At 31.2% G+C, this 16,004-nt stretch overlaps 2 protein-coding genes across 4 annotated transcripts; one reads left to right on the top strand and one right to left on the bottom strand.

Moving 5' to 3' along the window:
* Positions 1-2,206: 2,206 nt before the first annotated feature.
* Positions 2,207-7,173, top strand: LOC8278154 (U-box domain-containing protein 13). Of its 2 annotated transcripts, none has more exons than XM_002534059.4 (4): positions 2,207-2,858; positions 4,228-4,344; positions 4,738-5,193; positions 5,626-7,173. In XM_002534059.4, the coding sequence occupies exons 1-4, from the start codon at positions 2,586-2,588 to the stop codon at positions 6,766-6,768; spliced, it is 1,989 nt and encodes a 662-aa protein (XP_002534105.1). In that variant the 5' UTR covers positions 2,207-2,585; the 3' UTR covers positions 6,769-7,173. The 2 variants fall into 2 exon arrangements, with proteins under 2 accessions (XP_002534105.1, XP_015583828.1); XM_015728342.3 differs by having other exon boundaries at positions 2,697-2,862.
* Positions 7,174-12,597: 5,424 nt separating this feature from the next.
* Positions 12,598-14,607, bottom strand: LOC125370856 (dof zinc finger protein DOF5.1-like). Of its 2 annotated transcripts, none has more exons than XM_048377900.1 (2): positions 14,217-14,607; positions 12,598-13,997 (listed from the first exon to the last, which is right to left on the bottom strand). In XM_048377900.1, exons 1-2 carry the CDS (start codon positions 14,265-14,267, stop codon positions 13,116-13,118), a joined length of 933 nt encoding a protein of 310 aa, XP_048233857.1. In that variant the 5' UTR covers positions 14,268-14,607; the 3' UTR covers positions 12,598-13,115. The 2 variants fall into 2 exon arrangements, with proteins under 2 accessions (XP_048233857.1, XP_048233856.1); XM_048377899.1 differs by having other exon boundaries at positions 12,598-14,000; positions 14,217-14,605.
* Between the last annotated feature and the right edge of the window lie 1,397 nt (positions 14,608-16,004).

Genomic DNA, 16,004 nt, shown 5'->3' with positions numbered 1-16,004 from the left:
ATCTTTATGGATATTTGCACTAAAGTAAACTTGTGATTTTTGAAAATTGATCGATTGACCTGCCTCTTTCTCATACAACTTCAGAATATTTGTAACACGAGAGCTTTCCATCATGTTAGCCTTGAAGAAAAAATAAATATCATCTGTAAAAATAGATTAGATACTATATATGATAGTAATTTGGTAACTAATTATATTAATAAATTATTAAAATAAAAATAAATTAAAATCACTCGTTAATCTGATCTTAAAATTTAAATGGCTAAATACATATTTATGCATTCAAATTTATATTGATTAATCAGTTTAGTATTTTAGTATTTAATTTAACTTAATATATATTTAAAATTTAATTTATTTTAATATTTAAATACTTCTAATTTTTAGTTTAATTTAATATGTATGTAAATTTTATTTTTAATAATATTTTAAAATTTTTATGCAATACATATGAATATATTGAATAAAAACAGATGAATATATTGAATAAAAATACATGTTAAAAGATATTAAAATATCACAATGACACAAGTTTAAATGTTTATGAAATTTTATAAAAAATTAAAAGTTAAACTAACGATTAAAGTTGAAAAATATAACTATGCATTTGACCAACTTAAATTAATTTTGTTTTCTCCGAAAAATTACTATTTGAATTTGAGGATGATGATGAAGATATTTTTTGAGACAAGTGGAGGGAGCAATTTGATCCTTCAATCCAATTGAAACTTAACGGTGAATTCTGAGGGCCGGATGTCTCTAGTTCCCATCCGTCCATCATCTCAGTAGGTCATAGTGCCCCGCACGTTGTAGACAAGGATATTAGATTGTTGCAGCATAATTACATTAGAAGAATGCGTCTGTGCATTGTCTTTTCTTTCTCTTTATTCTTTTTCTTATTAACTAAACCTTCATAACTATATTATTATCTCGTCTCATTTTAATAGTCCATTTATCTTTTCTCATTCGTCCCAATATATAGTCTATTTTTTAATTGCTATTTTTAATAAATAATTACTAAATATATTTTTCATTAATTAATATTTATCATTAAAATAATAAATTATAAAATTAGATGAAAAAATTTAAATTCTATTAAAATAAAATGATATAATAAATAAGTTGATAAATCTTTTATTTAAGTTATTACATGTATATTAAAAATATTAACATAATTTTATAAAAAAATATTAAAATTTAATAACATTAACTGAAAAATAATTACTTGTTTTAAATTAATGTGGAAAGTGAAAGTGGACTCTTAAAGTGAAACGAAAAACAGGGTATAAATATCAGTGTGTAATATGATATTTTGGTTGTCCCCTTTACTTGGGGTTGCATTGCATGTTATGTTCCGTCATCTATGCTTCCTGAGCTATGAGGACGTCGGATTAGGTAGTGCTTACTTGTCAACCTCTCTTTCTCTCCCTCTTTTCATTAATCATTAAGTGAAACTTTATACAATCTTCTCTTACTTTTTCTTTAGAAAAAAAAAACATATTAATTATACACGAAATCATTTAATACATTCTTATTTTATATAAAATTTAAAAAGTTTATGTCAAATACTATTAATTCACCGTTAATTATTTAACAAAAACTACTAATTATTGTCAATTTATCTTTTAATCGTCATATGCATTATTTTTTTTTGACATATAAAAAATAAATAAATTGGAACACAGTTTCTTTTTTTTTAATGTTTATTTTACCTCTAATAAACTTCTCAATATGAAAATCTAATAATTTATTTAAAAATTTAATTTTTTATCAACTAAAAGATTTAGCCAACTGTCTTAGTTGTAAAAAATCACCAAAATTATATTCCCACTTATTAAATATAAAAATTTAATTATATTATAAACTCTTTTATTTAATTTAGTTGATGAGTGCACCTAATTGATGATAGCAGATAACTAATTAATAGTCGATGGATTGATATAAATGTTTATAAAATATATTTGAATTATTACTATTACATTTATCAATATTTGTTTAAATCTAGAAATAACCATCTCTTAAAACAAAATTATTTTATTTTAATTTAATTCAGTCTAGAAAATAATCGTCTTTCAAAATGAAATCACTTTTATAAAATAATTATTAATTTTATTTATTTATTTGAAGAAAAAGGAAAAAGACAAAGACGCGCAAAGACAGCAAGGAAAAGCAAGATCACATTTTATTCCGTTGAAATATCCACTTTCCTAAATCCTTGTCGGAAACTGCTCACCTCACCCACAGTAATATACAGTTACCACACGTCCGGCACTAGTTTAACCGTTTCAACTAACCCTGCCATCGTACGGTAAAAACCCACAAACACAACCAAGTCATTTAGCCAAGCCAGGCAGGTCCTCTTAACCCAACCTACATGTCAGCCGCGCCACATAACTCTCTTTCTCTCTCTTTCTTCTCTGCAACTTTCTATCTTTCTCTGTCTAAAGAAAGAGTCCTTCGTGGAGACTGGAGAGAGAAGACGACCATGGCATTTCACTAAGCACTTGCCCAGAATCCACACGATAAGCAAAAAGAAAAAAGGGTGCTTTTTTATCAAGTGGGCGACTGAGATCTAGTAGTCTGAAATGGAGGATCAAGAAAAAGGAGCGTTGGTGGAGAGTTTGATAGAGACAGTGAATGAAATAGCATCGATTTCAGAGTATAGAAGTACGGTGAAGAAACAGTACTGCAATTTAGCAAGAAGATTGAAGCTATTAATACCAATGTTTGAAGAGATTAAAGAAAGTAAAGAACCAATTCAAGAACAAACTTTCAAAGCTTTACTTGCTTTAAAAGTTGCTCTGCATTCCGCTAAAGATTTGCTTCGTGATGGCAGTGAAGGCAGCAAGATTTACCTGGTCTGTATGTCTTCTTTCTCTCTCTTTTAAAATTTGTTTGGATGTGGATCTGTTTGGTTAAAGAAATGAATTTGAGTAATCTTGCTTGGTGTTTATTTGTTTTGGATAATTTAAAGAGGGTCAACTAAGACTAGTGAATTTGGTTCTTCTTGTGTTGTAATCTACATGATGAAAAAATCGGAATATTTTTCATGCTTGCAACTGTGTATTTCTTGATTATAAAAAAATCTGAGTATGTAGATGCCAATTTGTTCAAAAGTCAAAAGAATGTTCCTTTTGGGTTTCTGTTTTCTGATAAATTTGAATCACCTGCAGTGCAGCAGCATTTTGCCACTGGGATTTTAATAAAAGATAGAATGTTTTTGTACTTTGAATTTCTTGAGTGTCTCTTTTCAAAGTATGAATCTTGGAATTAGATTCTTCACTTAATGTTATCCTCTTATTAATAATGAATGAGAATAATCCCTTTTGGCTCCATTAAGCGTTTCTTATCTAGATTTTATAGATATGGATTATTCGGGTATGATCTTGTCTCTTATTACGTTCTCTTTTAAATATATTTACAATCTCTGTTTTTTTTTTTCCTTGCTTGATTATTTGGACTCTAATGAGGTGATCCCAATTCCTTTTTTACGAAATTGGTTCAAGGTTTTTAATATGGTTTTTTGGCCTTGGGTTCTCAATCATGTATCTAAAACTTGGATGTTCCTTTTTCTTCTTTCCGGGGTTGATTCAGAACATTAGAGACTCACTTTTAACGTATGTTTTTATCATACAAGCATATAAAGTTCTTACTATTTTTTTGTTAATTGCTGCTGGCCTGCTACTTTGATTCTTGGGATCAAAGATGCACTTGCAACTGTTTTCTTCAAACATGGGGATATTGATTTTTTGCTCTGGTGGTTAGAGTGTTAAAGAGGGAAAGTTTATTAGCACAAGGAAGTAGGTCTCCTCTCCTCATATTTCCTTATTGTTAGTAATTTGGCAAATTAAGTTTCAATTAGATCAGTTTTCGCTATAATGAAGTATTATAAATGTGCATGTTCTGTGATGGTATTTATAGGTATTTCCCATCCCTAATCTGAACAAGCAGATTAAATATCATGAATTAATCAATAGAACTTGTTAAAATTTTTTAAGCATATACGGCCAAATGATAACATGTTTTCTTTAGCATCACAATACTTGATATTTGTTACATATACATATGCATTTGCATTTGCATCCATTTTTAGTTTCTTCACTATAATGTATATCTCAACTGATGATTGATGATTTTCCATTCACTATGTACCTTGGCATCATAGACTGCTTCAAGCATATGCCTTTTTTTGTTTTCTTAAAATTATTACTTTTATCCTGCTTGAAGGTCTTGAAGAGGGAACAAATTATGGATAAATACCATGAGGTGACAGCTCAATTGGAACAAGCCCTAAGTGGAATTTCATATGAAAACCTTGACATATCAGATGAAGTTAAAGAACAGGTAAACGTTATTGTACTATTGTGGTTGCTTTCATTTAGAGTGCAACTAAGAATCCAACAAGATGCCCTTCTGTCCTACCTTATATTATTTTAATCGGTTTGCACCTTTGTGGTGCATGATGCCAAGATAATTACTTGGGAATCATAATTATCATATAATTTCTCAATGCGAGCTTGATTAGGCATTGGTATCATGGTCTTTTTTTTTCTTTTTAATCCAGAGATGATCTATTCATTGAGAAAGGGACATGAGATGCTTCAAGACTAGCCTTGGGCCCTTTTTAGCATGTCCAAGTCCAACAACCAAGAAAAGATTAGGAATAGAAAAGGGCATTGATTCAGCAAGAATATAAGTGGTCCTAAGACTTAGCTTCTTTTCCTTTGTATTCTGCAGGTTGAGCTTGTCCTTGCTCAGTTCAGAAGAGCCAAAGGGAGGGCTGATACTCCTGATGTTGAGCTCTATGAAGATCTCTTATTGCTTTTCAACAAGAGTAATGATGCAGCAATAGATCCAGCTGTCCTAAGAAGATCATCTGAGAAGTTACAGTTGAGGGGCATAGCTGACCTAACACAAGAATCACTAGCTCTGCATGAAATGGTTGCTGCTACTGGTGGTGATCCCGGTGCAAATATTGAGAAAATGTCGATGCTGTTGAAGAAAATTAAAGATTTTGTGCAAACAGAAAACCCCAACATGGATGCTCCTGGAAGAGAGAAGAACCTCCCTCCAAGCAGCAGTGGACAAACTTCCACTAATACAAATCACAAGGCCCCAGTTATACCAGATGACTTCCGATGTCCAATATCTTTGGAATTGATGAAAGATCCTGTTATTGTTTCAACTGGGCAGGTATATTCATGCTGGACCTCCTGTTTTATGAAATCAAAACAATGCATTTTTCACTCTGATTGATTGTTACATCAAGATAACTATGGAATGCCTTGAAGATCTGCCATGCTAATCAAGTGGTTATTGCATTGGCTTGTCATGTTGCCTCAAGTCATTAGGATTCTCCGCTGAATGAGATTACGATGTGAGATGTCTAAGCCAAAAGTTAAATCTAAAAGTGGTTCTTGTTATCTGAGGATCACTTTAGATGACCTACAGACAAACCTTCCCACACATATTGGATACTATGTATACGCCTGGAAGGCTGGTTTCATGAACATTGTCTGGATAGAACTCTTCCCTAGACTTGGCCTCCTGTCTAAGCACTCATTTGAGACTTGGTATTTCTTCCTGCCTCTGGCTGTTTAACAGTTTTCTTTTTCTTTGTTGTAGACGTATGAGCGTTCGTGCATTGAGAAGTGGCTGGAAGCAGGGCACGTTACATGTCCAAAGACGCAACAGAATCTTAATAGTACTGCTCTCACACCCAATTATGTACTACGCAGCCTCATAGCTCAGTGGTGTGAAGCAAATGGCATGGAACCACCAAAACGACCCAGCAGTTCTCGATCCAACAAAACCACATCTGCCTACTCACCTGCTGAACGTACAAAGATAGAAAATCTCCTCCACAAACTCACATCTGGTAGCCCTGAAGATCAACGATCTGCTGCAGGTGAGATACGTCTTCTTGCAAAGCGCAATGCAGATAATCGTGTTGCTATTGCTGAAGCTGGTGCAATTCCTCTCCTTGTGGATCTCCTCTCAACACCTGATTCTCGGACCCAAGAGCATGCGGTTACTGCACTTCTTAACCTATCTATATGTGAAGATAACAAAGGAAGCATCATATCAGCTGGGGCTGTTCCTGGTATAGTTCATGTGCTCAAGAAGGGCAGCATGGAAGCCCGGGAAAATGCTGCAGCCACACTTTTTAGTCTTTCAGTTGTGGATGAAAATAAGGTTACAATAGGTTCTTCAGGGGCCATCCCCCCACTTGTGACACTTCTAAGTGAGGGTACGCAGAGGGGTAAAAAGGATGCTGCTACTGCACTTTTCAACTTGTGCATCTATCAGGGGAACAAGGGAAAGGCAGTGAGGGCTGGGGTTGTGCCCACACTAATGCGTCTGCTGACAGAACCTGGTGGTGGCATGGTTGATGAAGCATTAGCCATATTGGCAATACTGGCTAGCCACCCTGAAGGGAAGTCGGCCATTGGAGCTGCAGAGGCAGTGCCGGTTTTAGTGGAAGTTATTGGGAATGGATCTCCAAGAAACAAGGAGAATGCAGCAGCAGTTATGGTGCACCTGTGTGCTGGAGACCAAAAACATTTGGCTGAAGCGCAGGAGCTTGGAATAATGGGGCCACTAGTAGATTTGGCCCAAACTGGCACAGACCGAGGAAAGAGGAAGGCTCGACAATTGCTCGAGTGTATGAGCAGGTTTGTCGAGCAGCAAAAGCAAGCTCAGGCACAAGCTGAGGCGCAAACTCAGCAGCCACAGCCATCATCCACAGCGAATTCTGCTGATAGCTGACATTTTTTGTTACACCATTTTTCCTTATTTTGGTCTTTTTGTTTCTTTTTATCTACTTGAAAAGGCGGCCTTGGTTTGAAGGAAGAGGTGGAAGATCACCTTATATAAGTTAATTCATTTGTTTGTGTGGGATGATGACTACACTTAAAAGATACCAAAAATATCAAGGGAGAAAAAGAAAGGAAAGGAAGGAAAGAAAAGAAACGAAGAGTGATCCTCTGCGACGCATGGGACATGTACTGTACCATTATAACATGTAATCATCCTCTTGTTTTTTTTATTGAAGAGATGCTTCTTGTATTTAAATGAAAACATGTAAGATACCACGGTTCCATATTGATCAATGAATGATGGAAATGGAGAAATCATCAGAAAAATGGAAGACCTTCTATTTTGCCATCTGAATTTGTTTTCAATTGCTTCACTACAGTCGGCTCTTTCTCTTAAACATCAAGTTAGGATCAGTCTCAAATAATGTTTAAATAATGTTTCTGGATAGTGTGATTGAGAATCACTAGCTGCTGTGTCCAAATCCAATCTCCATAGCAACGTAAAATCAATTCAAAATACTGAAAGTTCTCTACTTATTGGCCAGATGGTGTAAAAAAAAAAAAAGAACAGGTGAATTAAGCCATTACAAACACTTGAAGGGCCATACTGACATTTATTCCTACTAACCTCTGATGTTGGTTTTCTGGAATTTGGTCATTCTAGAGATTGTAGCAGTTCATACAGTGTGTGCCATCGCACCCAACGCAAGAAAAGATTTTGCAGCTCTTTGCATGGCTTACAGGGATGTAGACTCAAAGATCAAAGCGTCCATGAATCACGCGGCCCCTCTCTTCCCTTCCAAACCCAATAGGACACTACAAAATCCCACCCTTTCTGAAAAAATATATACACTCATTTTGGTGATAGATACATGTATCAACTCGAGAAAATCTCTAAGTTCCAGTACCTCTCCCATATTTAAACTTGAGTTAACTAATTAAGTACTTTTAAAACTAAGTGGATTACTTGGTTCGGGAAAATATTTCATATACTTTCCAACTACTATTTTGAAAAGAGAAATTGAAATATGAACCAGAGTGTTCTCTAATTAATTAACAGGATTGGCTCCAACTGAAAAGAAACAATCTAGGGAAATTGAAATTGAGAAAAAAGTTTGCAATTTAATTCAAGTGAGGATCTAAGATATTGGCGGTACTAAAATTTTCTTTCTCGAAAAAATTGAAGGTAGTCCAAGTACTCCTCTATGCTAATAAAGTGAGGTAAAGGTACTACTTATGCTTGTTCAAGATTTAAAGTAAAAGAAAAAAAAAAAAGATGAAAAAACAAAGGAGAATTGCAAACCCAAACCCAATTGTCCCTTTCATTTGAAGCAACTTGATATATATTTTACTATTAACGCTCTTCTAAAATGCTTGATGGAGGATCTATCTTATATTTTAAGTATGGTGTTAGTTGGACCGATATTAATTCTTTTATATAAATATTTTGTAGAAAAGTATTATTAAAGTTAAAAAAAATACTATAAACTATATATAATATATATTCAATAAATAATATAATATTATGATTGGCTGAAATTCATTAGAAAATTTATTTTATTTGACAAAAATAAATGAAAAAGAAAGTAAAATAGAAATGATAAAGTTAAATGATGTATTTTGATATTAAAAAATATATTGACAAACTTATGTGAAATTTATTTGAAAATTTTAGCTATTTTTTTAGAATTTAGTTAGAATTATAACTAATTTTATATAAATTTAAATATATAAAATTTTAAATTAATCTTTATTTTATTTAAAATAAATAATTTTAAATTTCAATTAAATATAATATAAAATTATAAAAAATTTAAAAAATAAATTTTAATTAAATATATATAAAATTATAAAAAATTATTACATAATCAATAAGGACCCAACCGACACATAACATCGCCCTTTATTCTTGTCGTTTTAAGCACTATTGCTGCCTCGAGCAAATAAGTGTACTTTTTTTTCCAACAAACCTATTTTAACACAATTCTTGTCTTCTAAACATCATTGACTTGAAACTATTAATTTTATACAAAATTTTTAATCAATATTACAGAAAATATTATTTTATTACTTAATTCTCTTTTTCTTTCTTATAATTACTTCTATTTCATCAATATTATTGATATAATATTAAAAATAATGAAAAAGAAATATATATATATATATATATAACAATATAAAGAAAATAACTAAAGACTAAGACTTAGAATAAATTGATGAGTATTATGTATTTTTTTTTTAAATCTATATTTTTTACTTACACCTATCCTTTTTCCCAATGACAAATTATTATAATTATATATCTATGCTATTTCTAATTTTTTGTTGTTTTGTAATAATACTAATCTCCTATAAAATGAAAATTTGATGAATTTTTAGTTCCGATACTAAAGAGTTTTTAGGTACCAAGCAAAGGAACACATAAAAAGCCAATAATATTCTGTCAAAACTTCAAATATTGAAGTTGTTAACATATAATAATTAAGACAATAAAATATATATCTTTAAAGGATTGTTAGTCCTACTTTTGACCTGATTATCTTTTGATGTGTTAATTGCATTTATTAATGAGAGATTAAGTTCCTTTATTTGAGATTTAAACTTACATTAATAAATTATTGTTGTTAAAAGTTAGTTTGAATAAAATAGAAGCTTATAGGGCTTATTGAAGGCTTCTTTAGTGAACAATTTAATGTTTCCCAATATTAGCTAAATCCTAATAAATTGCTAACACAATGCACCTATTACATATAAGATGTAACAAATTAGATCTCTGTCTCTCTATATATAATTAATTAATTTATGTATATAATTTTTTCATAAACATAATTATTTTCATATGTATATTTACTTTTGACATATAAGCATGATAATGATATGTACATCATAATATATAAATTTTATATTTATTTGAATTATTATATTAATAGTATTAAAATTTTATTAATGCATTAATTAGTATACTTATTTTCTAATTAAATAAAGATTTTAATCTTAAAAAATATGTAATTGTTATATTTACTAATAAATCAATATCATTTAATAATAATGATTCTTAATCTTAAAAAGTAATATATTAATTATATTTTAATATTAGTTTATTGAAATATAATTAGTATTTTTGATAAATTAATAAAATTTTCTCAATTTATAGGATACATTGTCAAGTATACTTTTTTTTATTGAATTATATATATATATATATATATTCAATTTTTCTTAAATTTAATACGTTAATATATTTTAAAGAAAGATAAGATAGTCCAATTTATATTTTAAGAATTAAGAATAAGAGTAAAAAAAAGTCCCCGCAACTCAAAAACAGATGATAGTGAGATTTAAATGAAGAATACGATCAGGAGGTAAGTTAAAAGTTAAAAGTTAAAAGATAAGGAGCTTATTCTTTGTACTCCAATATCCCAAAACGGCATTTCATGATCAATGATGAACCAAAAGCATAAGGGAAAGGAAACAAGAGTTTGGTTATTCAAAAGAACACCTCTGTTAAAGTCGAACATTGCTAATATGGCCAAAAGAAATCAAATTCTAAGACATAAAATAATAAAATTAAGTGGGTTTATATAATTTTCCGGATATTTTCATTTGAGAACTTCAACAACTTTTTGATTAGATTATCTTACAAACATCATAGATTTACTCTATTTTAATCATACAAATACAATGTATAATAACACTATATGATTTACATTGTATATGACACTTTATATTGCGAAATTTTATGGTGATTTTATTATTTGTAAAGTAATTTTTATTTTATTAATAACAATCATTACATAATATTATAAAATGGTTTTTAAAAAAAAATAATAATATCGCATAATTGAGATAATGATATAGATGATAATTAAATTTTATATTTAGTTTTATTTTAGTTACAAAATTTAATTTGTTTCACTTTAGTCATTTAATTTTATTTTAGTCATATAACGTCAATTTTTTTATTAGCAAGGTGATTAAATTGTAACTAAAATTAAAGTTAAATAATTAAAATAAAACTGTTTTATAAAATTTTATAATTATAAATATAAAGTAAAAATTAAAATATATAAAAAAAAAAAAAAGTGAATTCGTTAAAAGGAAGAAAGGTGTTGGGTGAAAATGGCAAAACTAACAGAGGAGAAATCAAACATCTTGGACATCAATCAAAGTGGCCTTCGTAGAACAGAACATATACTACAGAGTGTGAAGAGAGAGAGAGGGAGAGTGAGTAGATTATGGAATTCCGAGCCAGCCTTTGATTGCTCATGTTCGTCTATACTAACATCGCCCCACCAACAAAAGCAATCACTTTTCTTTATCTCTTCTTCTTCTTCTCCTTCTTCTTCTTCTTCTTTATTATATTTAACATCCCCACATAAATGTATGAACTGTGTTCACTTTATATATATATATATATATATATATATATATATATATATATATATATATATATATATATACGTCTCCCATTACCAACTGTCCATGTTAAAGAGAGAAAGAAAGAGGAGCTTTGTGGCTTGTGTTGTGTTGTGTCTATTCTGGTCTTATATAAGCTTTATTCGTTCCTACAGCAGCCTTGGACCCGAGAAAAGCAAATCCTTGATTACTTTGTCTTCTTTATACTATATACTAGACCACACATTACCAAGTACTGGACTATTAAATTTCTAATACTAGCATATATAGATAAATTCATTACATCAATGTGGCAATATTGCATTTTCTTTTTCCAATCGTTCTTGTTCAAGCTCTAGTTTCTTTACTTAGTTTAGGGTGAGGGAGAGGGTTTTTTTTCTTATCAAGTTGGTTTTCCCCTCATTTTGATAATATGAGTCAAAATATTGCTAATCAGGAAAAACAAAAAAAAGCATCATCAAAAGGTCGCCACTACTACTTGTTTTGACTGTGACCATAGCTTAATTTTGAGCTCTCAAAGTCTGCTGATAAAGAAATTCTAGAACACATATTACTAGGGGCTTGGTTGGTTGAAAATGGAAAATATTGCATGGTTTTCAGGGGAATTCTTGGCGTTTTCTATGTATTCCATTTCTCGACCCTTTAATTTGTCCTTCACTTCCAACTTTCTCTCACTCTCTCGCACTCACCAAACTTAACTGTAGCAACAACAATGAGTACGTACCTTCTTTATAATTACAAAATCATTACCTTCTTTCTCTCTCTCTCCGTCTACACGGATTTACATAGATTATGTCATGGAGTAAGGTAATAATAGTTTTCTCGGGTAGTTAAAAGACTGAACAGAATAGTACGGAACTCTCTCTCTCTCCATCAGATAAAAATCATGTATAAGTGTAAGACAAGAAGGAGTTTTCTGGGTATTCTAGTTTTGCTACATTTAGAGGATTTTGGAAATTTATGGGAAATGGAAAGCAGATGACAAGAGAACGGAGAGAGAGAGAGAGAGAGAGTTAACAGTAACAATTTTCAGTCTGGTGCATGTGATTAGTTTAGACTATTTCTCCTAGTTTTGAAGATATATAATAACAACAATATTAAACTACTTTAGCTGCCTCTCATGAAGATCACTTAAACTTTAATACAAGCTAAAACTTGGAGCTTGAATCTTAAAAGCTGCTTCAACTACAACTGCACTATAATCGAGATACTGATACTCTTTACCCACTGCATATCAGGTATATGGGTCAGTGCTACAGAGTTAGCTTTTCTTCTTTCACTTATCTCTGAAGAATTTAGGTTAGTTGGCTCATTGATCTGCAGAAACATTTCACTTTTGGGTTTGATGAATTAACGATGTAGATAATTAAAATAACGCAATGAAGACAAAGATGCGTTATCTTGATATAATAGTTCAGCATGACCATGTCAGGTATAACAAACACCATCATCTCTCTCGTTACACAAACTCTCAAACAAGCCATAAAATAATACAGACCAGAAACACGACTGAAACAAACAAAGCAGGAAACAAATTTAAAGTAAACATTAATTCTACCATTTTTTGCTGCCATCTTTCCCTCGGATCGTATGATCAAGAGAGGCAGCTCCTCATTGAACTCAAGCGCGCAATGTCACCGTTTTTTGAGGGTTGGAACTGGCAAGTTAAGCTGGGTTTTCAGTAGATCGTGCGTTGCGTATATGCAATGCAACTTAATTTTACGTCAAATTATCGCTAAGTAGCAAATGCTCTATAGGGATAGAGTTTTGAGCTTAGAACGTTCTTCAATCAGGAAACGATCGATCAAGTGTAAATTATAAGAGATGGCTAAGTGGAAGAAGAGTTGGGACCTGAAAAATCTGTTTCCTCTCCAGTGCTGATTATTGATCTCTGAGATACCAAGAAACTACCGGTAAGTTTAACCCTTGTTGGTTACTATCTTCCATCTTCACTGGAGGTGACTGAGAAACCCTAGAGCTTGAAGAAGTCATTGATGGAATAAGCTGACTATTATCACCTAGCATGGAAGATGGTGATGCTTCTATACCTTGATCACTTTGATGAAATGGATATAACCCAGTAGCTGGCGGTGGCTCAAAGAAAGGGAATTGTTGCATTCCTCCATTTGATAACATAGCACTACTAGTCATGCCTGAATTATTATTACTTCCTATTTGAAATAATCCCATGTCAGCTTGTCCATTAGCACCACTTGTTTGAATTCCTCCAAAGTTTAACCCAATATTGCCTACACCAAATTGAGTAAGGTTATGCAAAGAAGAAAAGAAAGGTAACTGATGACTCGATTGTGGAGGCAAATGGCTTATAATATCTGAAGGAACTGCACTTGTTGAGCTTGAATTTGAACCCATTCGCCTTTCATTAGTATTAGAAACTGGAGTCTTTGAGTTACTTTGGCTTTTGCTTTTCTTGTTTCTCCTGCATCCACCTCCTACTGGAACATTTCTAAGAGCACCGCCTCTAGTCCAGTATCGCCGGCAAGTCTTGCAAAAGTGACGAGGTTGAGAAAGGCTATAATTATTGAAGTAGCAAAACTTGGTGTTTGTTGATTCACACCTCGGACACTTTAAAGATGCTTCTGGCTGTGGTATCTTTGCTAACCTGGCTCGATCTGCCATCGAACCAGGTCTAATCGAGCCACTGCCACTGCTGCCGCCGCTACCCCCAACTTGAGGAGGAGGAGGAGGAAGAGATGGAAAATGGGGAGTTTCATTGGTAAATCCTTGTTGTTGATTTGGTTGCTGCTGTAAGACCAAAAAAAATAAGAAAAATTCAAGAATTTAGTAACATTAGAGAGGAAATTATATGTAGTATATTCAAGAAAAAGATTACAGAAGGAATAGGAATAATAATCTTTATGATATATGCTCTTGTTTGTTTTCCTTTCTTTTTCGGAGAGAGATAAAAGAAAAGAAACTCTATATGTTTGTGGATGGAAATCGATGAAGAGAAAATCTTACCTGCTGCCAGTTGGGAGGATCTAAATAGATTGGAACTGAAGAGAAAACCATGGTTTTAATTCTTTTTTCTTCTTTTTCTTTTTTGATCTTTTTTCTCCTTTTCTTTTCTATTCTTTTGTAAAGTTTGATGGGTCTTTAGGAAAGAAAATATGGTGGAGAATCACACTAAGTGAGAATACCAGAGGCAAGAAAGCAAAGCAAAGAGAGAAAAAGGAGAGAAAGAATTAAAGGGAGAGAAGGGGAAGGGGAAAGATAAGAGAGGCTTTTGCCTATTATTATTATTATTATTATTATTAGGTTGTTGTTAATCTCTTTTTTCTTTTTTCATATATAAATATTCTCTGTATGATCTCTAGCTCTTTTTGTTGTATATATTTTTAGGGTTTTGAGTGGACAAAGCTTTCTTCATCTATAAGCTTCGTGACTGCATATATATTTAGTGCTCAAAAAGGAGAAGGAATTGTTGTGAGTCATATGCATGGAAGAGAGAGAACATAAGAAAGAAAAGCAAAATTATCGCTATCTGTCCATTTCTAGTGGTGGGATCTCCCCACGTAATTAACATTTTTAATTATGGAGCTTCACGTAATTAAATATCTTTGATAGAGTTTCTTTAGCCAAAGTAATTAGTAACACTAGCTACTTTTTCCATACCAATCATATTTTTACTTCATATATATTTTCATTTTAATTATAAAATTTTAATCGTTTTATTTTAATTATTAAATTTTAATTTTGATTATAGTTCAATTACTTATTAATAAGAATTACATGTCATATTTTTCTTTAATTATTATATTTCTAATTAATTATTTTTGTTATCTTTCACTATTAAATTGAAACTAAAATGAAATAAATTAAGATTCTATTACTAAGATAAAAGTTTAATAACTGTTTATGTTATTATTTCATATTTGTTAGAAATACTTTAGATATATATTTGCAAAAGCATAAAACATGTGCATGGGTTTGTTTTTATTTTTATTTTTATTTTTTTACAAAAGCATAAACATGTGCATTGGATTGTTAATTTAGTGTAACACTAGCTAATTTTTCTTACGTCATATCTCTCTATATATAAAAGCATATACGTGTACATTGGGTTTTTTCTGTCTCTTTTACTTTAGTTCTATTTGAAGATATGTTATTTTGAATTTTTGTGATTCAATTAAAATGTACAATTTCTATTAAGACATCATAAGTTCATTTCTTATGTTCCTCAAAAAATGAAAGGTTCACCAATAAATTGGAATTTTGCAGTTTTAAAAGTAACGATAATTCTAGTACCATTAAACTCCAAAGTAAAGGAATTAATAGAAGTTCTTTTCCTTTTCTTTGTTTTATGTACATGGGATAATTTGTTTGAGTATTTTCCATATTTGAGAACTAATAAGGTAGCTTTGCTAGAATAGAATATTCATTCTTAGCGACAAAATGTTATTTAGGGCATGAATTTGAAGTTATGACTAATGTTCAAATTATTTGAAGGAGGGGCTTTTTCAACCTTTGGATCCTTTCCTTCAACTTCTTCTTCCGTCGAAGTGGTGATAATAAGCCTAAGTTGGTCGATCATTTTCTATCTGATTATTAGTCTCTTGCTGTCTTTATGTATCAAATTTCTATTAAATATGTATCAGACGGTCTATTTATTCAATTTTATGTCAGTAGGTACATCAACTTCAATTCATACAAGCAGCAGCTAAACAAATTAGATCTTTTTTTGGTACTTGAAGAGAATTACTATTGGATGAACCATTTTTACAGTCCCTCTTTTCTTCTCATGCATTC

This window comes from Ricinus communis, chromosome 8, assembly GCF_019578655.1.
Source record: "Ricinus communis isolate WT05 ecotype wild-type chromosome 8, ASM1957865v1, whole genome shotgun sequence".
NCBI lineage: Eukaryota > Viridiplantae > Streptophyta > Magnoliopsida > Malpighiales > Euphorbiaceae > Ricinus > Ricinus communis.
The sequence above is the reverse complement of the archived record's forward strand: the minus strand, read 5'-3'. Positions and strand labels throughout refer to the sequence as shown.

Bases quoted from the DNA above. Each gene is read 5' to 3' on its own strand.
- LOC8278154 (XM_002534059.4), top strand. From the start codon at position 2,586: ATGGAGGATCAAGAAAAAGGAGCGTTGGTGGAGAGTTTGATAGAGACA. The intron at 2,859-4,227 runs GTCTGTATGTCT...TCCTGCTTGAAG, and splicing joins AAGGCAGCAAGATTTACCTG to GTCTTGAAGAGGGAACAAAT. The intron at 4,345-4,737 runs GTAAACGTTATT...TGTATTCTGCAG, and splicing joins CAGATGAAGTTAAAGAACAG to GTTGAGCTTGTCCTTGCTCA.
- LOC125370856 (XM_048377899.1), bottom strand. From the start codon at position 14,267: ATGGTTTTCTCTTCAGTTCCAATCTATTTAGATCCTCCCAACTGGCAG. The intron at 14,001-14,216 runs GTAAGATTTTCT...TTGGTCTTACAG, and splicing joins ATCCTCCCAACTGGCAGCAG to CAGCAACCAAATCAACAACA.